Genomic DNA, 15,012 nt, shown 5'->3' on the forward strand with positions numbered 1-15,012 from the left:
TGTGATTCAACACAGCTGAGAGTGAAGACTTGCTAGCAGCTCTGTGTAGCTGCAGTCAGGACTCACCAGCTCTTAAAAAGGGAGGATCATTTAATAAACATTAGACATATTTTCACTAAAAAAAATTCTCAGTATTAAATATTAATTCAAACATTTTTTTATGGATTTTAAATGTCTTTTACATGACACTGGAGAAGGACAACAACCTTCATTTAACTCCAGGAGGTTTGATTCTGGTGAAATATGTCCTAAAGTTGTAAATGTGTGGAACCTAAAAATAAAGTCAGTAATCTTTGAGGCACATCATTGCCTTATGGGAGGACATACAGAGCTCACAAAGCAAAATCAGCAAAAATACCTGACTGGCATTTTTTGTAGAGGATGTATATTTCCCTCATCAGCAGTTTCAGCATGGACAGGTGGTTGTGATTCCTGTCCCCTTCCACCGTAAGCCGTGCACTTATCTGAGGTAACCAAAAAGCCAACAGGCTGGTGAGAAGAACAAAGGCATTCTTCCGTTGCACGCAGGTTTGAAATAACCTTGACATAAGATTTGATGGGCAACAATTTTAGATGTTTTCTAAGAAAAAGAAAAATGTATATCAGGAAAAGCACCCCAATTTGTTGGAGAAATTGTAAACTGGAAAACATCTTCAATTGTCTTTCTCAGTTATGTTCCTTTTAGACTCATGAGGTAATAACAAAATCAAACAACACCAAATGCAGTCCTTCAGATTTAATAGCTTGCTCCACATGTTGTTAAAAATTAAATTCTTGATGTTTTAGATTGGTATTAAAATAAATCCTGATGGCCTTTTTTTGCCCTTCATTTTTATCAGAATTACTTTTAGTTTATGACCTTCCCTCAGGTCCTCAGGTGCAGGTCTGCTCCTGGTCCCCAGACCATTTCAGCCCTGTGGGCCTTACCTGTGGAACACGCTGCAATGGCTTCATCCACTGTGAAGATTTTTAAGATAAAAAACTTAACACACACCTTTTTTGCAAAGCTTTTAAGTCCTGTTTTACATTTCCTCATGTTTAATTTGATTTTATGGACTTTTTGCTGTAATGTGTATGTGTTTTTTTTTTAATTTCATTTCTACTACAACTTGTATTATTTATTTATTCGTGTAAGGTGTTTTGCAGCAGGAAAATTACCCCATAATTGTTTTTTTTTTTTTTGTCAAAGGGCTTTAACTTGGAAGGCACATCTATCTTTTCATTCATTTTTATGCCATTTTACAGCTAAGACAAATCATTTCACGTCCACAAAGGACGCCATAAACTCCACATATTGATCTGTGCTGTTCAAGTTACCTTCTCATCATCTTCAGTGAAGAGCTCTCCATTTGAGGTCTTGTTGATGGCCTGAGCGACTCCAATGATCTCCCCGTCACTGTTGTGAATGGGCATGCACAGAAGAGACTTGGTCTTGTATCCTGTCAGCTTGTCAATTTCATCACTGAACCGTCGGTCCTGCAAAGGTTCAGAGACACACAGTCAGCGTTTGCAGGTGGTTTTCTTACTTGTTGACAAAGTCAAAAAGAAACTTTAAAAAATATGAAAGAAAGAGGGGACTCCAAGTGCAATAAAACTGTATTAAATTATAAGACAAGGTCAATAGGACCTCAATATGGACCATGAGTCCATATATATAGAGGGAACCTGAGTGTCTGAGTCTTTCTGTGACTCATCCATATGCATGCATGCACAATAAGGAGCAGGCACCTGATAGGCGTCAGGAATATTCACTGTCTCTCCATGTTCAGCCACATATCCAATGATTCCTTTCCCCCAGGGAACTTGAACTTCATCTGAGTTCATGGAGATTAAAACCGTGGTACCTGCGTGGACGTCAAAGAATTTGGACACTAGTGTTTTCTTGTTGCCAGTTCCCTCCACTAAAAACAAGGAGCAGCGGTCAGCATCGACCATGATGCACACAAACACCAGGATTTTGTAGCTCAGACTCGTTAGATCCAAGTCGTTGGAGATGTCTTTGACCAGCTCCAGGAAGAACTCCCTCTCGTTGTGCTCTTTGAGGTAATATTTGAAATCCACGGCCGTGGATGGGTACTGGGGGATGTTGACCCGGGACTCCAGCAGCGCGCTCAGGATGTGCGCAGTGGTTGGAGGCAGAGAGCTGGCTTTCCTCAGCAGCGCTCTCCTCCTCATGCTCGTCAGTGGCTCCTGCGCCCGCGAGTTCACGTGCTCGTCATACGTCCTGTTGGCGTTGATGGCCTTGGATCTGGCGAAAGTTTTGCGCAGCTCCTTCTGAGAAGCCCTCCGCTGCAGACCATCGCATTTGCTCGCCCAGCTGTCCTTGCAGGCGCTGATCTTCTCCTCCCTTGGTTCGGCTGGAGCTGAAGCAGCGGGACTTTTGCTCGGCTGGTGGTTCTTCAGCCATTTCTCCACCATCCCATAATCCCCCTTTCTGTTCAGGTAATCCTCCAGCAACTCGGGATGCGAGTCCAGAAAACTTTCCACGTCAGAGAACACCATGTTTGACACTGCCATGTCTGTGCTTCCGATGTTCTTCAGTGAGCCCCAGCCAGAAACTCGCGCGCAGAAAAATCATCTACGAGGCTTTAGCGCAGGTTAAAGTGGAGACATGTGCAACTTCCATGATGCGTAATGCTGGAAACAGCCCTGGAGACGCATATTCAGTTTCCACTTTGTGGAGAGATGAGCAGAGACTCCTCTGGCGCAACAGCAGATTCCTCCACAGCGTCCACATCTCTCCCTGCCGCCAAGACAATCAGGCAAAAGTGGATAAAACGCAAAGTGAGGCGCGTCATGGGCGCAGGAAGCTTCGCGCAGAGCAAAGACCGAGCTTCATGGTCGTGTGGTCCTCTTGTGTGCAGATGATGCTGGCTGTGGTTGGCTCGCTCCCGCTTCGTCACGCTGTGGGGAGCTCGGGGTTGCTACAGCGCGCAGCCCTCTGGCCATTTGAACTGTTTGCCCTCCTTTATGCAGGATGATGATGATGATGATGATGATGATGATGATGATGATGATGATGATGGTGATGGTGATGATGCACACAATGGTGCATTTAACGATGCTTTTCGAAATCTACTCAAAAGATGTGTGCTGGTAAAAATGTTATAAAATAAAATGCGTTTTTAAATGTAATATAAAAGCCTTAATTCAGATTGAATGGTGTGTTCATGCACAAATGCTATAAATGTCAATGAATCAATGAATGGTGGATGAATGAAACGACATTTCTTGTACATTTTACACTTTAGCGTCAAATCCCATTATAAAAAACACAAATCTTGGTCAAAGTAATTTTTTGTAGGGATGTTACCGTGACTTTTAATGGCATAGACGTCGCACGCACCTGCAAGAAAACCCAGTGTGCAGTTTCAGAGAAATTTGATGCAGATGCACCAAGAGAACACTAGAGGGAGCTAAATCCCACAAGCTGAGGTGTTCATTCAGTTTCTTTTTTTTCTTTTTTACAGAAATGTCTCGTTCTAACTTAAATATATGCAGTGCTCTATTTATGTTTAACTTACAGATTATTTCGTATAACTTATACTAATTCAGAGAAAAAAATTGTAAAGGTTTGGTAAACAAATCTGAGAGAAAAATGCTGTTTTCAAGCAAACCCAGTGTTATTTTGTTGTTGAGGCTTTTTTTTTGCTACTTCTCACTGTACAATGTCTACCTTTTACTAGTGACACATGCAGAGGCTTGTCCTTACTCGATGGTTCCTCCTCTTCCTCTTTGGATTCCTCCTGGGGGTATCTAGAATCCTGGGTAAAAGCATATTCACAGCTTCTGCTTCACTTAAAGTACAATCAATGTCTGTGTTTTTCCATCTTCTTCATGGGAGGTTATAACGCCAGTTTAAAGCAGAGGCTCACCCTGCGTTCTGACAGATTTGCTGTAATTTTATGAGGATGTGGCCAGTTACACTGCAAACTATACTTGCAAAGATTTAAAATCTTGTTTCAAGATATTTTACCAGGTTTTAGGTCTTTGCTCTATATCTTTCCAAGCTTACTCAAAATCAGTTTTTTTTCATCATCATCAAATTAAAAGCTAGGATCTAGAAATAAGGAAACTATTGGTAAAATAAGTCAAAATCCCTTTGCTCCATGCTCTTGACAATAGAAAAACTTGATTGAAGACTAAAAAAACTAAAATTACACTGTAATTTTGGTTCAAGTTTAAGGACGTCATTTTAAAGTTTGGTGACATTTGTCATTATTTTGGAAATGAAAAACAATTAATGTTCTAAAATAAGTGGTAGTTTTATGCGGGTTTATTAAGATGGGCCAAATAAGCTGGCATTCTCATCATGTTATTTTGTTCTAGAATGGGTCTTTTCCACTTTTTACACTAGTTTTTTGTCACTGTAATCAAAAAGAAATACAATTAAGTGTATAAAAACTTAAAAAAAATACAAACCATTGGTTTAATAACTAGCTGCATATACTACTTATTGGGCTGTACAACATTCAATTTAAAGTAATTAGCTTATTTTTCCCTTTTTGATTGCTTGTATGGAATTCCATGTTTCTAGATATTAAAATTTAGTCAGATTTAAGTAAAAAGGACTTTCTGCATGGACAGATAACTTTTCTACTTTTTAGTGGTTTTATGATTGGTGTTCTTTTTCTTTTTTTTAGGCTACCGTCTAGTGTACCTTTGCAGCAGTTTCTTTTTTCAATGTTTACACTTTTGTTACCTTTGCAGTAATGACTTTGACCTGTTCATCTTTATTTCCATCTGTCTCTGAATCCTCTGCATTTATTTGGTCCAAAGGTTATAAAGATATTGTCACTGCACATCCTGGTGGTGTACTAAGTTCATGTCAAACCACAGTGTTTTTTGCAAGCAGGGAACAACTGAATATTTCCAAACAATTAGTGCAGAATTGTTAAAATGCGAACCAGTCAAAAACCCTTTCAACTCAAGCTACATTTTCTATTCAATTTATTACAGAAATAGGACTTTAAGTGAATTTTACAGCGTTTTGACACAAAACAGACAACAAAAGTGCTTAAAATCCAGACTAAAGTTCTAAAATCTGAAAAGTATTGACACAAAAATCCACACAAACTGTGTTTACAGCTTGTTTTATTTAACTTGCGAACTTAACAGACGTAAAGCAAAGAAGGCATTAAGTTAAGGAATGGAATGAGGATGAGTCACTGCTCGGGAGGGATTTATAACAGCTCACACATGCTTCATGTTACTCATTCTGAATTCACAGTATGCAGACTAATTTATGGTAAAAGCCTTCGTTAAAAGCTGGATAAATTATTTACTGAACAGCTGAAGATGTTTGATATCAAAAATAAATCTATAGCCACAAAACATAAGGCAAAACTCACTGGGACTGGTTGCCCTTTTGGTTTGGTTTGACAAAGGAAAAAATGATAATGTTATATTGTGTCAATTGGATTGTGGTCTCCTTATCAGCCCGTTCTGATTTAAGATTAGTGAAGACAAAAGAGCTGGAGAGGTCCCCTATGAAGTTGCAGATTTGAGGTATGCGATCAGGTCAACTCGCTCATTCTTCTTTTTGATGCCAGCGAAGATCATCTTTGTCCCTGGGATGTATTTCTTCGGGTTCTCCAAATAAATCATCAAGGTTTCCTCATTCCAGATAATGCCTGAAATAACAAAAAGTGGAAGTGTATGAGAATAATGCTCATTTATCCTGAATGATCGTTTCAAAACTTTAAAAGTTTTGATCTTTTCCAAGTATTTGACACTTACCCTTGCTTTTGTTGGCATCTGTATAGGAGTAGCCAGGAGCCTGGCCAGTCTGACGCCCAAAGAGGCCCCAAAGGTTGGGTCCCACCTTGTGCTTTCCACCCTGTTCAACAGTATGACACTGGGCACACTTCTGGACAAATGCCTTCTTGCCCTTTTCAATGTCTCCAGTCATGTTTTCTAAGAAGGAAAGCAAATAGTGTACAATAATTGAATTAGAAGAAAATCTGTATATTATAAAAACTAATCAGATTATATCGTGATTGAAAAAGATGACAATTCCCCATTTGGCCACTAGGGGGAGATGACCAAGTTACACAAGTTTTTTTTCAACTTCCACTTGTAAAATAACTTCGAATTACTTTCAAATTTACCCGTACTTTGGCAATACATTTCAAAACAGTACTTTCTTGTGATTTTTATCTGGCGCTGAGATAATATATTAGAAAGATTACAGCTGTATGGCCTTAAAATGACCGTTATTCAAGGTCAAAAGAAAGGTTTTTTAAGGTACATTTACAAAACAACCAAAAACCATTACGTCTGAGTATCTACCGTCGTTTTTACAAACTTTTGGTAGAAAATATTAAATCGTTTTTGAGTAAAACAGCCTTTTCTGACTTAGGGCACGTTGGATCATCATGTAACTATTCAGGAAACAGGTTTATCCCACATTTCTATTCAAAAACGGAAATAAAACTCATAGTGGAACAAGTTCGAAGAAAGAAGACAGTCCTACCTTTTTTTAGATCCCTAACGCGAAGTTTCGTAGGTTAAAACAACTTTTTTGGCTCGCCGTTTCGGTCTCCTGCCGGCTTTTTCTTCTTCTTCTTCTTCTGTCGTAAAAACGGAGGGGAACGTGTGCTTCCGTCTCCCGAAGCTACTCCGGACTGCACGTCATTCATCACGTGACTCGTTTCATCATGTTCATCCCTTTGGTCTAAATAAAGGTTGGTTGAAAAATGTCAAATTCACTCAAAACAAATGTGTTTTTTTCCTTAAATATCATCTCGGGCCTATTCTACAAGCAAGGGAAGGAATATTTTAAAGTGTAACTTTTGAAATACAAATTCATCCATTCACACTTATACCCTTATATCTGTGCAGGGTAACAGAAATGTAAAAACCTACATAGTTACTGTTTGGTGAAGGCAGAACCTTAAATAAATTACCAGTCCATGCAGAGCCCAGAGGAAAACAGTTTAACAATTCACATTAAATATTATAATAATAATAATGAATCTGCTTTTACACCCATCTGCAATTATCTAAAATCTAAGGACATAATTTCAGAAAAATGGCAAACATTTTGAAACACTTCCTTGATCTTTGTCTCTTTATTTACTGTTTCACTTTCTCTTCAGGATTTTGTGCATTTCATAACACGTCTGGGTTATCTGCAGGAGTTTTAGCCTATACATTAAACATTTTGTAGGCTTTTATGTCATCAAATTCGTGAATGTTTTAGTCCATGTCTTGGAATCGAAACAAAGATTTAAAATAGTATTAAAAAGCAGTGCAAAGTTCACAAATCAACATTCTCTGCAATTATAAACTGGTGTTGCATTGTTTGAGTTATTGCGTTGTAAAAATATGAAGGCATTACATTAATTTTCTATAAATGGCTTACTGTTGATATGAACAAGAAACAGATCTACAAATTTGCAGCCCAACCAAGAAAGGTGCAAAAAAAACCTGTAATGACCCAAACCCTATATATCAGTTAATTTAATTCCAAATGTTTAAAAAAGAAAAGAACTATAGGAAACACATACATTAGAGTAAATAGTAAGTTATAGTTCGTACAATTTAAATTTATTTTTATTTTTGTTTGACAAAACCTCCCAACAAGCTAAAATTTTCATTTTAGGTTTAGTCACTTTGTTTTAGCTCTATGGTTTGTAAAGAATATTTTTACATGACAGGTAAATAATCATTTTGCTAACTTTTCTAATATTTTAAAACACATTAATTTTTAATTGCAAATGCTAATACTTTTTTTGTTAACAATTCAGAATGTGAAACACTTTCAAACATCAATAGTAGAAATTTGACCCAAAAAAAAAAACACCTCTCATATTTCAATAAATCCCCTGAAGCCATAAAATGTTTGAATTTTGAAATTCCAATTTGGTATAATTTAGATAAAGAAAGTTCTTTTAAAACTTTAACGTTATCCTGTTTCATTTCTTTTTGCATATAAATAAGTAGAGCAGCTCAATCAGGTTTAAAAGAAACCTGAGCGTTGAACTTAACCGGGCACAGGCAGTCCTCACCAGCGCGTACATGGGAGGAGACTATTCAGGCTGAGTCACCAGGAGCTGTTACAGTTGTTGATTCTGATGTTTAATTTAACTTGTTGCCAGCATAACAATGAAACACCCCTAGGTTTTCTTAAAAATGTGATATTCATTTGATGTTGACCCATCACAATCATCTCATCTTTCACCAGTAATGACTCTTGTGTTGTCAATCTGGAAAGAAAGAAAATAAAATTACTTGCTTTGTGAGACAGATGCTCAATAAAGTTTATCAAAATAAATGTAAATTCATTTTGGTCTTTCGTTAAATAAATGTGACAACTTTAACTCTTACTTTAAAATAACATTTGTTAAAAACTTGTTGGTTAATTTTTGATTCGGCCTCCACTTTCTCAACATCTTCATACAGGAGGCAAAAAGACAGTTAGCGTGTTTATTTTTGACCAATTACAGATTTTTTTGTTTAGGTCTTGTGGTCGTCAGCTGACAAACAAGGACATTCTGTAACATTTTCTAATCCGGATAAAACTATTTTCAAACGTCAATTTTAAAACGAAAGGAAATGACAAATCAGAGATTTGAAATGACAGTTTAGGTGACGTGTTTCTAGTATTGCGCTAAATCTGGCCGATCTGGATGCCACAAAGCCAAAAAAATTAAACCAACACTTGTGTCCATGTCTAAACCTGTTGGTTTAAGGTCAGAGGAGGACACAGAGACCAACCAGCCGTGAAATTCTAATAATCATATTAGTGGACAAAAAAAATGAAAAGACAACTTGAAGCTTTTTTACAACCCAAGCAACCTGACTGAAATGGAGCGGAAAATCTGGTCTTTTAATTACCACAGGGAGGCGGAGTTGATTTTAAATATGTTGTGGGCGAGCAGGTAGATGAGTGAAAAGAAAATTACAGGTCATCACATGTGGCTGGTGTCAAAACAAAAGGACAGAAAGGGAAAGAGAAGGAAAAACCCAACCAATATAGCACAAGGAAAACGGAGAGAGAGACAAGAAAAGAATAAAAAAGTGGCAGTTTGTGGTCAGAAAAGAAATCTTATTGTTTGTTTAACAAAAAAGATGAAAAACTAAGATGGCACACAGTAATACATAATAATCAGATGCACTTGCCCTGTCATCAGCAAATATCTGTAATGCAGCTTAAGTTTTAGAAATGTGTTTATCAAAAATATTCAGAGTATGAAAGGGTTAAGTTCAGCAATAATAAAGCTAATTTACTAAGGTATTAGATAGTAAATGAAAAAGTTAGAGCTGTTGTCTGCAGAAACTTTCAGGATTTGTAAAATGTTTTTCAGTCGCCTTTGGGTTGAGTTTACAGCTTTAAATCTAGCATTGACCAAAACTTTGGCTTTTTTTCATGATTTGTTAAAAGAATACCCCAAAAAAAAAATAGCACGACAAAGACACACGTTGTGAAACATACTTTTAATAAAGCCGGGTGAATGTTGGAGTATACATTCTAGCTTCTCTATATACTGGACAGCTCTGTAGTCTTTAGGGTTTTCTGTTAGTCAGGAAAAAGCTCCATCAGGAAAGGAGGAAAACTAAAACAAAATGTTTAAGGTGATACAGCAACTGAAAAAAAGATCAGACATGAATAGAAGCAGAAGTACAGATCTCAAGTTCCTGCCTGAAGCACCATCCTGAAGAAAATGAGGTCAGAATTCTTTCGAGCTCTGAGAACCCAGAGAACGTCGTACTTAGAAGTCCCACCCAACTCAAGTTATGGGTGTTAAACAAGATTCTGCAAGTTAGGGATTTACAGTTTATGCTCTTGTTTTAACACTCTGTTGTTAAGGTTCTTTTCTCAGAAGCTCCATTCAAATCCAGTATTTTTTTTATCATTGATAAATTCTAACATGAAAGGATGATCATCTATCCCATTTTAATATAAATGCATTTATTACCTTTGTCTCTGCTTAACTGAATTTTACCCCTAAAATACAGTTTTATGTAAACTGACTTCACACAAGAATTATATGTTTATTGTGAGCACTTTTCCTTAACAAACTCTATATTCAAATTTATTTAAAGAATAAATTATTGAAATTAAAGCCTATTCCGCCACAAAATGAAAATGAAACCATATCTGAAGTCAGCCCAGTTTGACATCTTTTCTCTAAAAAATGGCCATTTTTGAAACAATTTTGTCCACAAGAGGGCAGCGTATCCTGCTGTTCCAGGAATTTAGCATTATTTGCACGAGACCACTGCTTGTTTTAATTACATTGCTTGAGAAAATTAAAGCAGATAATAACATATTATTGCAAAAAACAAACAAAAAAGTTTTGGAAAAAGCTTAATAAACGTTTTTTAAAGTTATATGTGTAAACCCATTTATAATTTACAGTAGAGGGCATTTTGATATGATAATCAAATAATATTTGTTTGTTTAGAGCGCAAGTACATAACATTTACTAAATAAGTATTTTATGTAAGACACTGTCCCACTTAAAAAAAATAAAATTCGATAATATTGAAAAAAGAATTCATGAATTTTACATTTTCCACCATGATAAATGTTTAAATAATCAGAGTTGCAGCATTTGAAATGCAAATACAATGTACAATTATTTGATTAAAAATGTATTCCAGAAATAAAAGGACAAAATGTAAAATTATTTTCCATCACTCAGCCAAACACAAGTAATATTTAGAGTGTACATTTTAATTTTAGATACTGGGTTTTAAATAAAGTTTTGCAATGTGTGCCTGCTTTTTACATCTGAGTATCAGGTGTGGAAGGTTACTATTGTGTCAATGATGGATGTAACATCTCCTTTCGCCTGCATCCACACCACAGCAGCCACAGAAGAAATTGAAGATTGAAGAGATTGAAATAAATTCCAACTCTCCCTGAAGGAACCGGGTTGAAAATACTTGATTAGGACATCAGTCGGAAAATTAGTTGAGTCCAATTTCAAGGGAAATTCTGAAGGCAAAAGGCCAAAGTTAGTCTGTGCCACGAGATCATCAATGTCCCAACAGAAGCCAATCAGTACATGGATAGACCAGGATTACATTTATGTTCAAATCATACCTACGGAGGTGAAATGTTAATGCACTTGTGGTAAACAGATACATCAGATTCAGTTGGTGAAAGGCCAGTCTCTTGGACCGCTCTCAGCACATCAGTGAGGACCAAAATCTGAGCATTGAGGTTTACAGGATACCCTCTCACACTCACCAATGTCATTTGGCTCCTACCACCCACTAAAACATAAGCTAGGAGTAAACGACACAGCTCTGAAGGAAAAAAAAAAAAGTATGGAAGCAACTAACAAAGAAAACATCCACATAAACACTGTCCTCCCAGTCAAAACCTCTGAGCCAAACCCAGTTTAGGCTACCAAAGTAATAAGATTTTAGTCAGTCTTGTCATGTCCGGATTGTTGACATTTTCATCTGCTCACATCACACAAAGGCATTTAACCTTTTGCCACACCTAGTCTAATGCAGTCAGCACAGAAATAACCTAGATTCCCCATCGCCTGTTCAAACTCTGGGAGCTACTACAATAAGCAGTAAATTTCCTTCAGATTAACCTTTAAAGTCAAGTTTCACTGATGAGCAGAATCCTGTGGATTTGTTAAACTACATTACATGAATGTTAATATCTTAATATACCTCTGGCTCATCTTGTCTTCTCTTTATAACTTTTTTGAAGATAAACACAATTGCAAAACCCATAAACAGGTGCATCCAGAAATTGTCATTAAACAGTCTGAGTCAGTCTGAGTCATCATTATTATGTCAACCACTCTCACCAATTAGGAGTGACCTTGTTGGAAATTCCCAGACCCAGCACTTGAAAACAGGCTTGTGAGAAAGTCAAACATTTTGAACATTCGCCATGAGACCACCTACTTTTATTCAGGCACCTGATTGGCCAGGGCTATAATTTGAAGAATTTGCACTATAGATAAAATATCTTGAAACAAAATTTAAGATGAACAAGAATGTGTTGAAGAAAGGTAGCAGAGCTAGAATGGGTATTCTGATAAATAGAATGACTGAATAATAGCTGTTTATTTCTCAATTGAAATTTATGGGAATTTGGCTTTCGTAGTGCAAAGGGGAGGAGTCACTCAGTCCAGTTCTTATGTATAGTCAATGATTTAAGGGTATTGGGTTTTTTTCTTTTGCAGGGGACTTCCAAACAAGTTCAGTTTTGATTGGCAACAGTAATTGCCCTAGAAACGTGACTCAGACCATTCTGACTGATCACAGTCGACTGGCTCCAAATGACGGGGCCCGTCTAACAGGAAAATAGCGACTGACTTGGCTTCATTTCTCAGGATGCATTTTAAATGGGTGACGTCACACCTGCTTTGTCCAGTGAAATATATATGTCTATGGCAGGGACATGTGCTGTGCATTGACTGTATACGAGAACTTGACTGAGTGACTGTGATGCTACCCATAGAATATGGATTACTTCAACCAAATTAACTCAATTCAGTTGCATTTTTTTGTGATAGTGACTCTGCCATGTTGGAGCCAGACAACGTCAGTAAGCAGTAATTAGGCCGACTCGATCTGAGTCACCGTTTCTATGACAACCACTCTTGCCAAACCGGAGTCAGCTTGTTGATAGTCCACACCCCTGCAACAAAATGCGCACTGTCAAACTTTTTGAACAGTCAGTATGGGGGCCGGCAGGCACAACGTTCATTTATTGGTCAGCTTGAATAACTTGCACATAAGGAAAGTAATATCATAAAAAAGGATTAGCAATTTAAAAAAAAACAGGTAGTAGAGCAAGAATTTATGCTAACAAATATTTAAAAAATTAAAAAAACTAACAAACGAAAAAATTAACAAAAATGTTCTCAGAAGAGAGAATTATTCATCAAACAAAAAAGCACACATTGTTCCAATGTTACACGGATGTACTAATATTTTTCAATTATTCATAAAATTGAAAAATGTCTATCATAAATTCAGTAAATTTTGGTGTTATTTTTTTACTCTGCACTGAAGTCAATGTAATTCTGTTGTTTCTTTGCTGTGACGTGAGCTGTGCTGGCGACTTTACGCCAGGAGAGGGCGCGCGTCCCCAGAGCTGATGGGCCATTAAACTCCTCGTTCCAGTCTTTGACTCCACTTCCGCCTTTTCCTTCTTGCCCGCCATCCGCCAGAGCCGGGTCCATTTCGTCCATTTCTTCCCGCTCAAAGCCGAGCTTGCTGCAGGGAGGAGCGAGCGGGGTGCAGTTGAGCCGAGCATCACAGCCCGCATTCAAGGAAACGGGCGCACACAGCACTTTCCCCCGGACTTCATCTGATGTTTTAGCGACCCCTCAACGCCAGACTGCAACATAAACAAAGAAATACCCCACCCGTTCGGGCTCCTATGGAGGCTGCTTGCCTTTAAGGAACTGGGAACCTCAAAGCAGTCCGACCAGGGAGACCCCCCATCAATTGTTTCCTGCGCCAAGAAGAAGAGCTGTAGAGACATGGTTTACCCCTCCGCATCTCTGTGGTAAGGCTTTACACGTTATGGCTAAGTGTGCTAAACTGCGGCATTATGACAGTGTTATGCTGGTTCAAGGCGCAGTCAGATTAGAGCTCCTCATCCTTTTTTTTTTTTTTTTTTTTTTTTGCATTTGCATTTGCATCCCGCCTGAATCACCGTGGGCCAGTCAGACACGACCACATCTCGAGGCTTGACTTAGCTAGCTGCTGCTAGTTGGGGTTGGGTGGTGTTGCAGGGTCCAAACATCCCCCAGGCATCTTGATCTGGAGCATGAAACCATGGATGCTTCATTGAGTAACTCTGAGTTATGTAATGACATCTTTTATGTCTTCTTCCTGTGAGGATGAGGATGCAGCATGGCCGGTGATGTCCCCCCTTTCTCCATCCTCCATAGGTTTTTGGGAACAGCCAGCTAATTGAAAGTTGGCCAACTTCTGCCCCTCACAGGGTTGCTCCACCCCCACCCCCCTCCACCCACACCCCCCTCTAGCCTCTTTTCCCCCCAACTGAAGGTCAACCTGTGACTTTGCAGTCTTTCAACATAACCCACAACATAAATTAAAGAGCAGCAATGGAGACTGGACGGAGCAGTACTCTGTCACTGACGTGCTCTTTGAGAGACGCTCCTTTGATCGTCACTGATTATTGATCCTCTAAAAAAAAAAAAGCTTTCCCACACTTACTGACTGTGCTTATATACCTGCAGATCTTAAAGACGCAGTCAGATCAAACCCATGTTGTTTTTACTGTTTTTAACATGTTCTTGTGGCATTTTTTTTTGATATATTAAGAAAATTCAGCTTAAAATTGCAATCTTTGTTTTCCTTGTCTGAGCTGACATCTGGCTAAAAACTGTACGGCTGGTTAACTCCAAAATTGCTCCAAATGTTTCGTTGCACCGGTGATGTTAGGTTGAGGGGCTGTAAGCTAGCAGAAAAGCGCATAATCAGAGAGCTCTCAACAATGGCGAGGAGAAGGGGGGTGGGGTTGCTCCGCACCAATGGTCCCGTCCACAACTCAGGGGTATATTTCTAATGAAATGCTGCCACTTTACAGAAACTATATTCTAGAAAATGACAGTTATAAAAAAATGTCGTCTAAAAATGGCATAATTATAATTAAAGACCACTGACAACATTTTTAAAATAGAAAAAAAAATGATTGGAGTGGGTCTTTAAAAAGGACAATAGAAAGCACAATAACTGTAATTATTCAATCTTATTTAGGGTTGCATCAATCAGGAAGTTTATGGTGATTTAAATGAGCAAGCAGAGATAACATTTACGTCTTACTGATTCAGATTCAGATAATTACTTTTCACTTTTCAAAATAATAAACTACTCTTGTGTTGATCAATTAAGTTCTTTTCTTTTTTTCAAATTTTATTTCCTGAAATTGTTACTCTTTTAAGAATTTTTTTGGATGTTCTCCTAACTTAATAGTTAGCTTGAAACAAATCCCCCCCACCAAAAAAAAAAACATTAAAGCTCCTTTTTTTTAAATCCTGTAGTGGGAATTCT

General features: G+C 37.8%; 3 protein-coding genes across 4 annotated transcripts in view; 1 reads left to right on the forward strand and 2 right to left on the reverse strand.

Annotated features, from left to right (window-relative positions):
• pde11a (phosphodiesterase 11a) overlaps positions 1-2,943 on the reverse strand; it is a 47,642-nt gene extending 44,699 nt beyond the window's left edge. Inside the window, exons 1-2 of the mRNA XM_004081931.5 lie at positions 1,729-2,943; positions 1,318-1,476 (exon numbers count right to left, since the gene is read on the reverse strand). Of these exons, the coding sequence (XP_004081979.1) occupies positions 1,318-1,476; positions 1,729-2,517 (948 nt within the window). The 5' untranslated portion in view covers positions 2,518-2,943. The remainder of the gene's footprint in view (positions 1-1,317; positions 1,477-1,728) is intronic.
• A 2,134-nt stretch (positions 2,944-5,077) lies between these two features.
• On the reverse strand, positions 5,078-6,678 carry LOC101165110 (cytochrome c iso-1/iso-2). Its single transcript, XM_004081772.5, has 3 exons — positions 6,476-6,678; positions 5,740-5,916; positions 5,078-5,633 (listed from the first exon to the last, which is right to left on the reverse strand). The coding sequence occupies exons 2-3, from the start codon at positions 5,909-5,911 to the stop codon at positions 5,488-5,490; spliced, it is 318 nt and encodes a 105-aa protein (XP_004081820.1). The 5' UTR covers positions 5,912-5,916; positions 6,476-6,678; the 3' UTR covers positions 5,078-5,487.
• A 6,358-nt stretch (positions 6,679-13,036) lies between these two features.
• The window catches only part of osbpl6 (oxysterol binding protein-like 6), a 51,067-nt gene continuing 49,091 nt past the window's right edge, over positions 13,037-15,012 (forward strand). Inside the window, exon 1 of one of the 2 annotated variants that reach the window (XM_004081932.5) lies at positions 13,037-13,498. The gene's annotated coding sequence lies outside the window, so the exon portion shown is untranslated. The remainder of the gene's footprint in view (positions 13,499-15,012) is intronic. The other variant, XM_023950705.2, reaches the window with a different exon arrangement.

The sequence above is a fragment of the Oryzias latipes genome, chromosome 21, assembly GCF_053564925.1.
Source record: "Oryzias latipes strain Hd-rR chromosome 21, Olatipes_Hd-rR_3.1".
NCBI lineage: Eukaryota > Metazoa > Chordata > Actinopteri > Beloniformes > Adrianichthyidae > Oryzias > Oryzias latipes.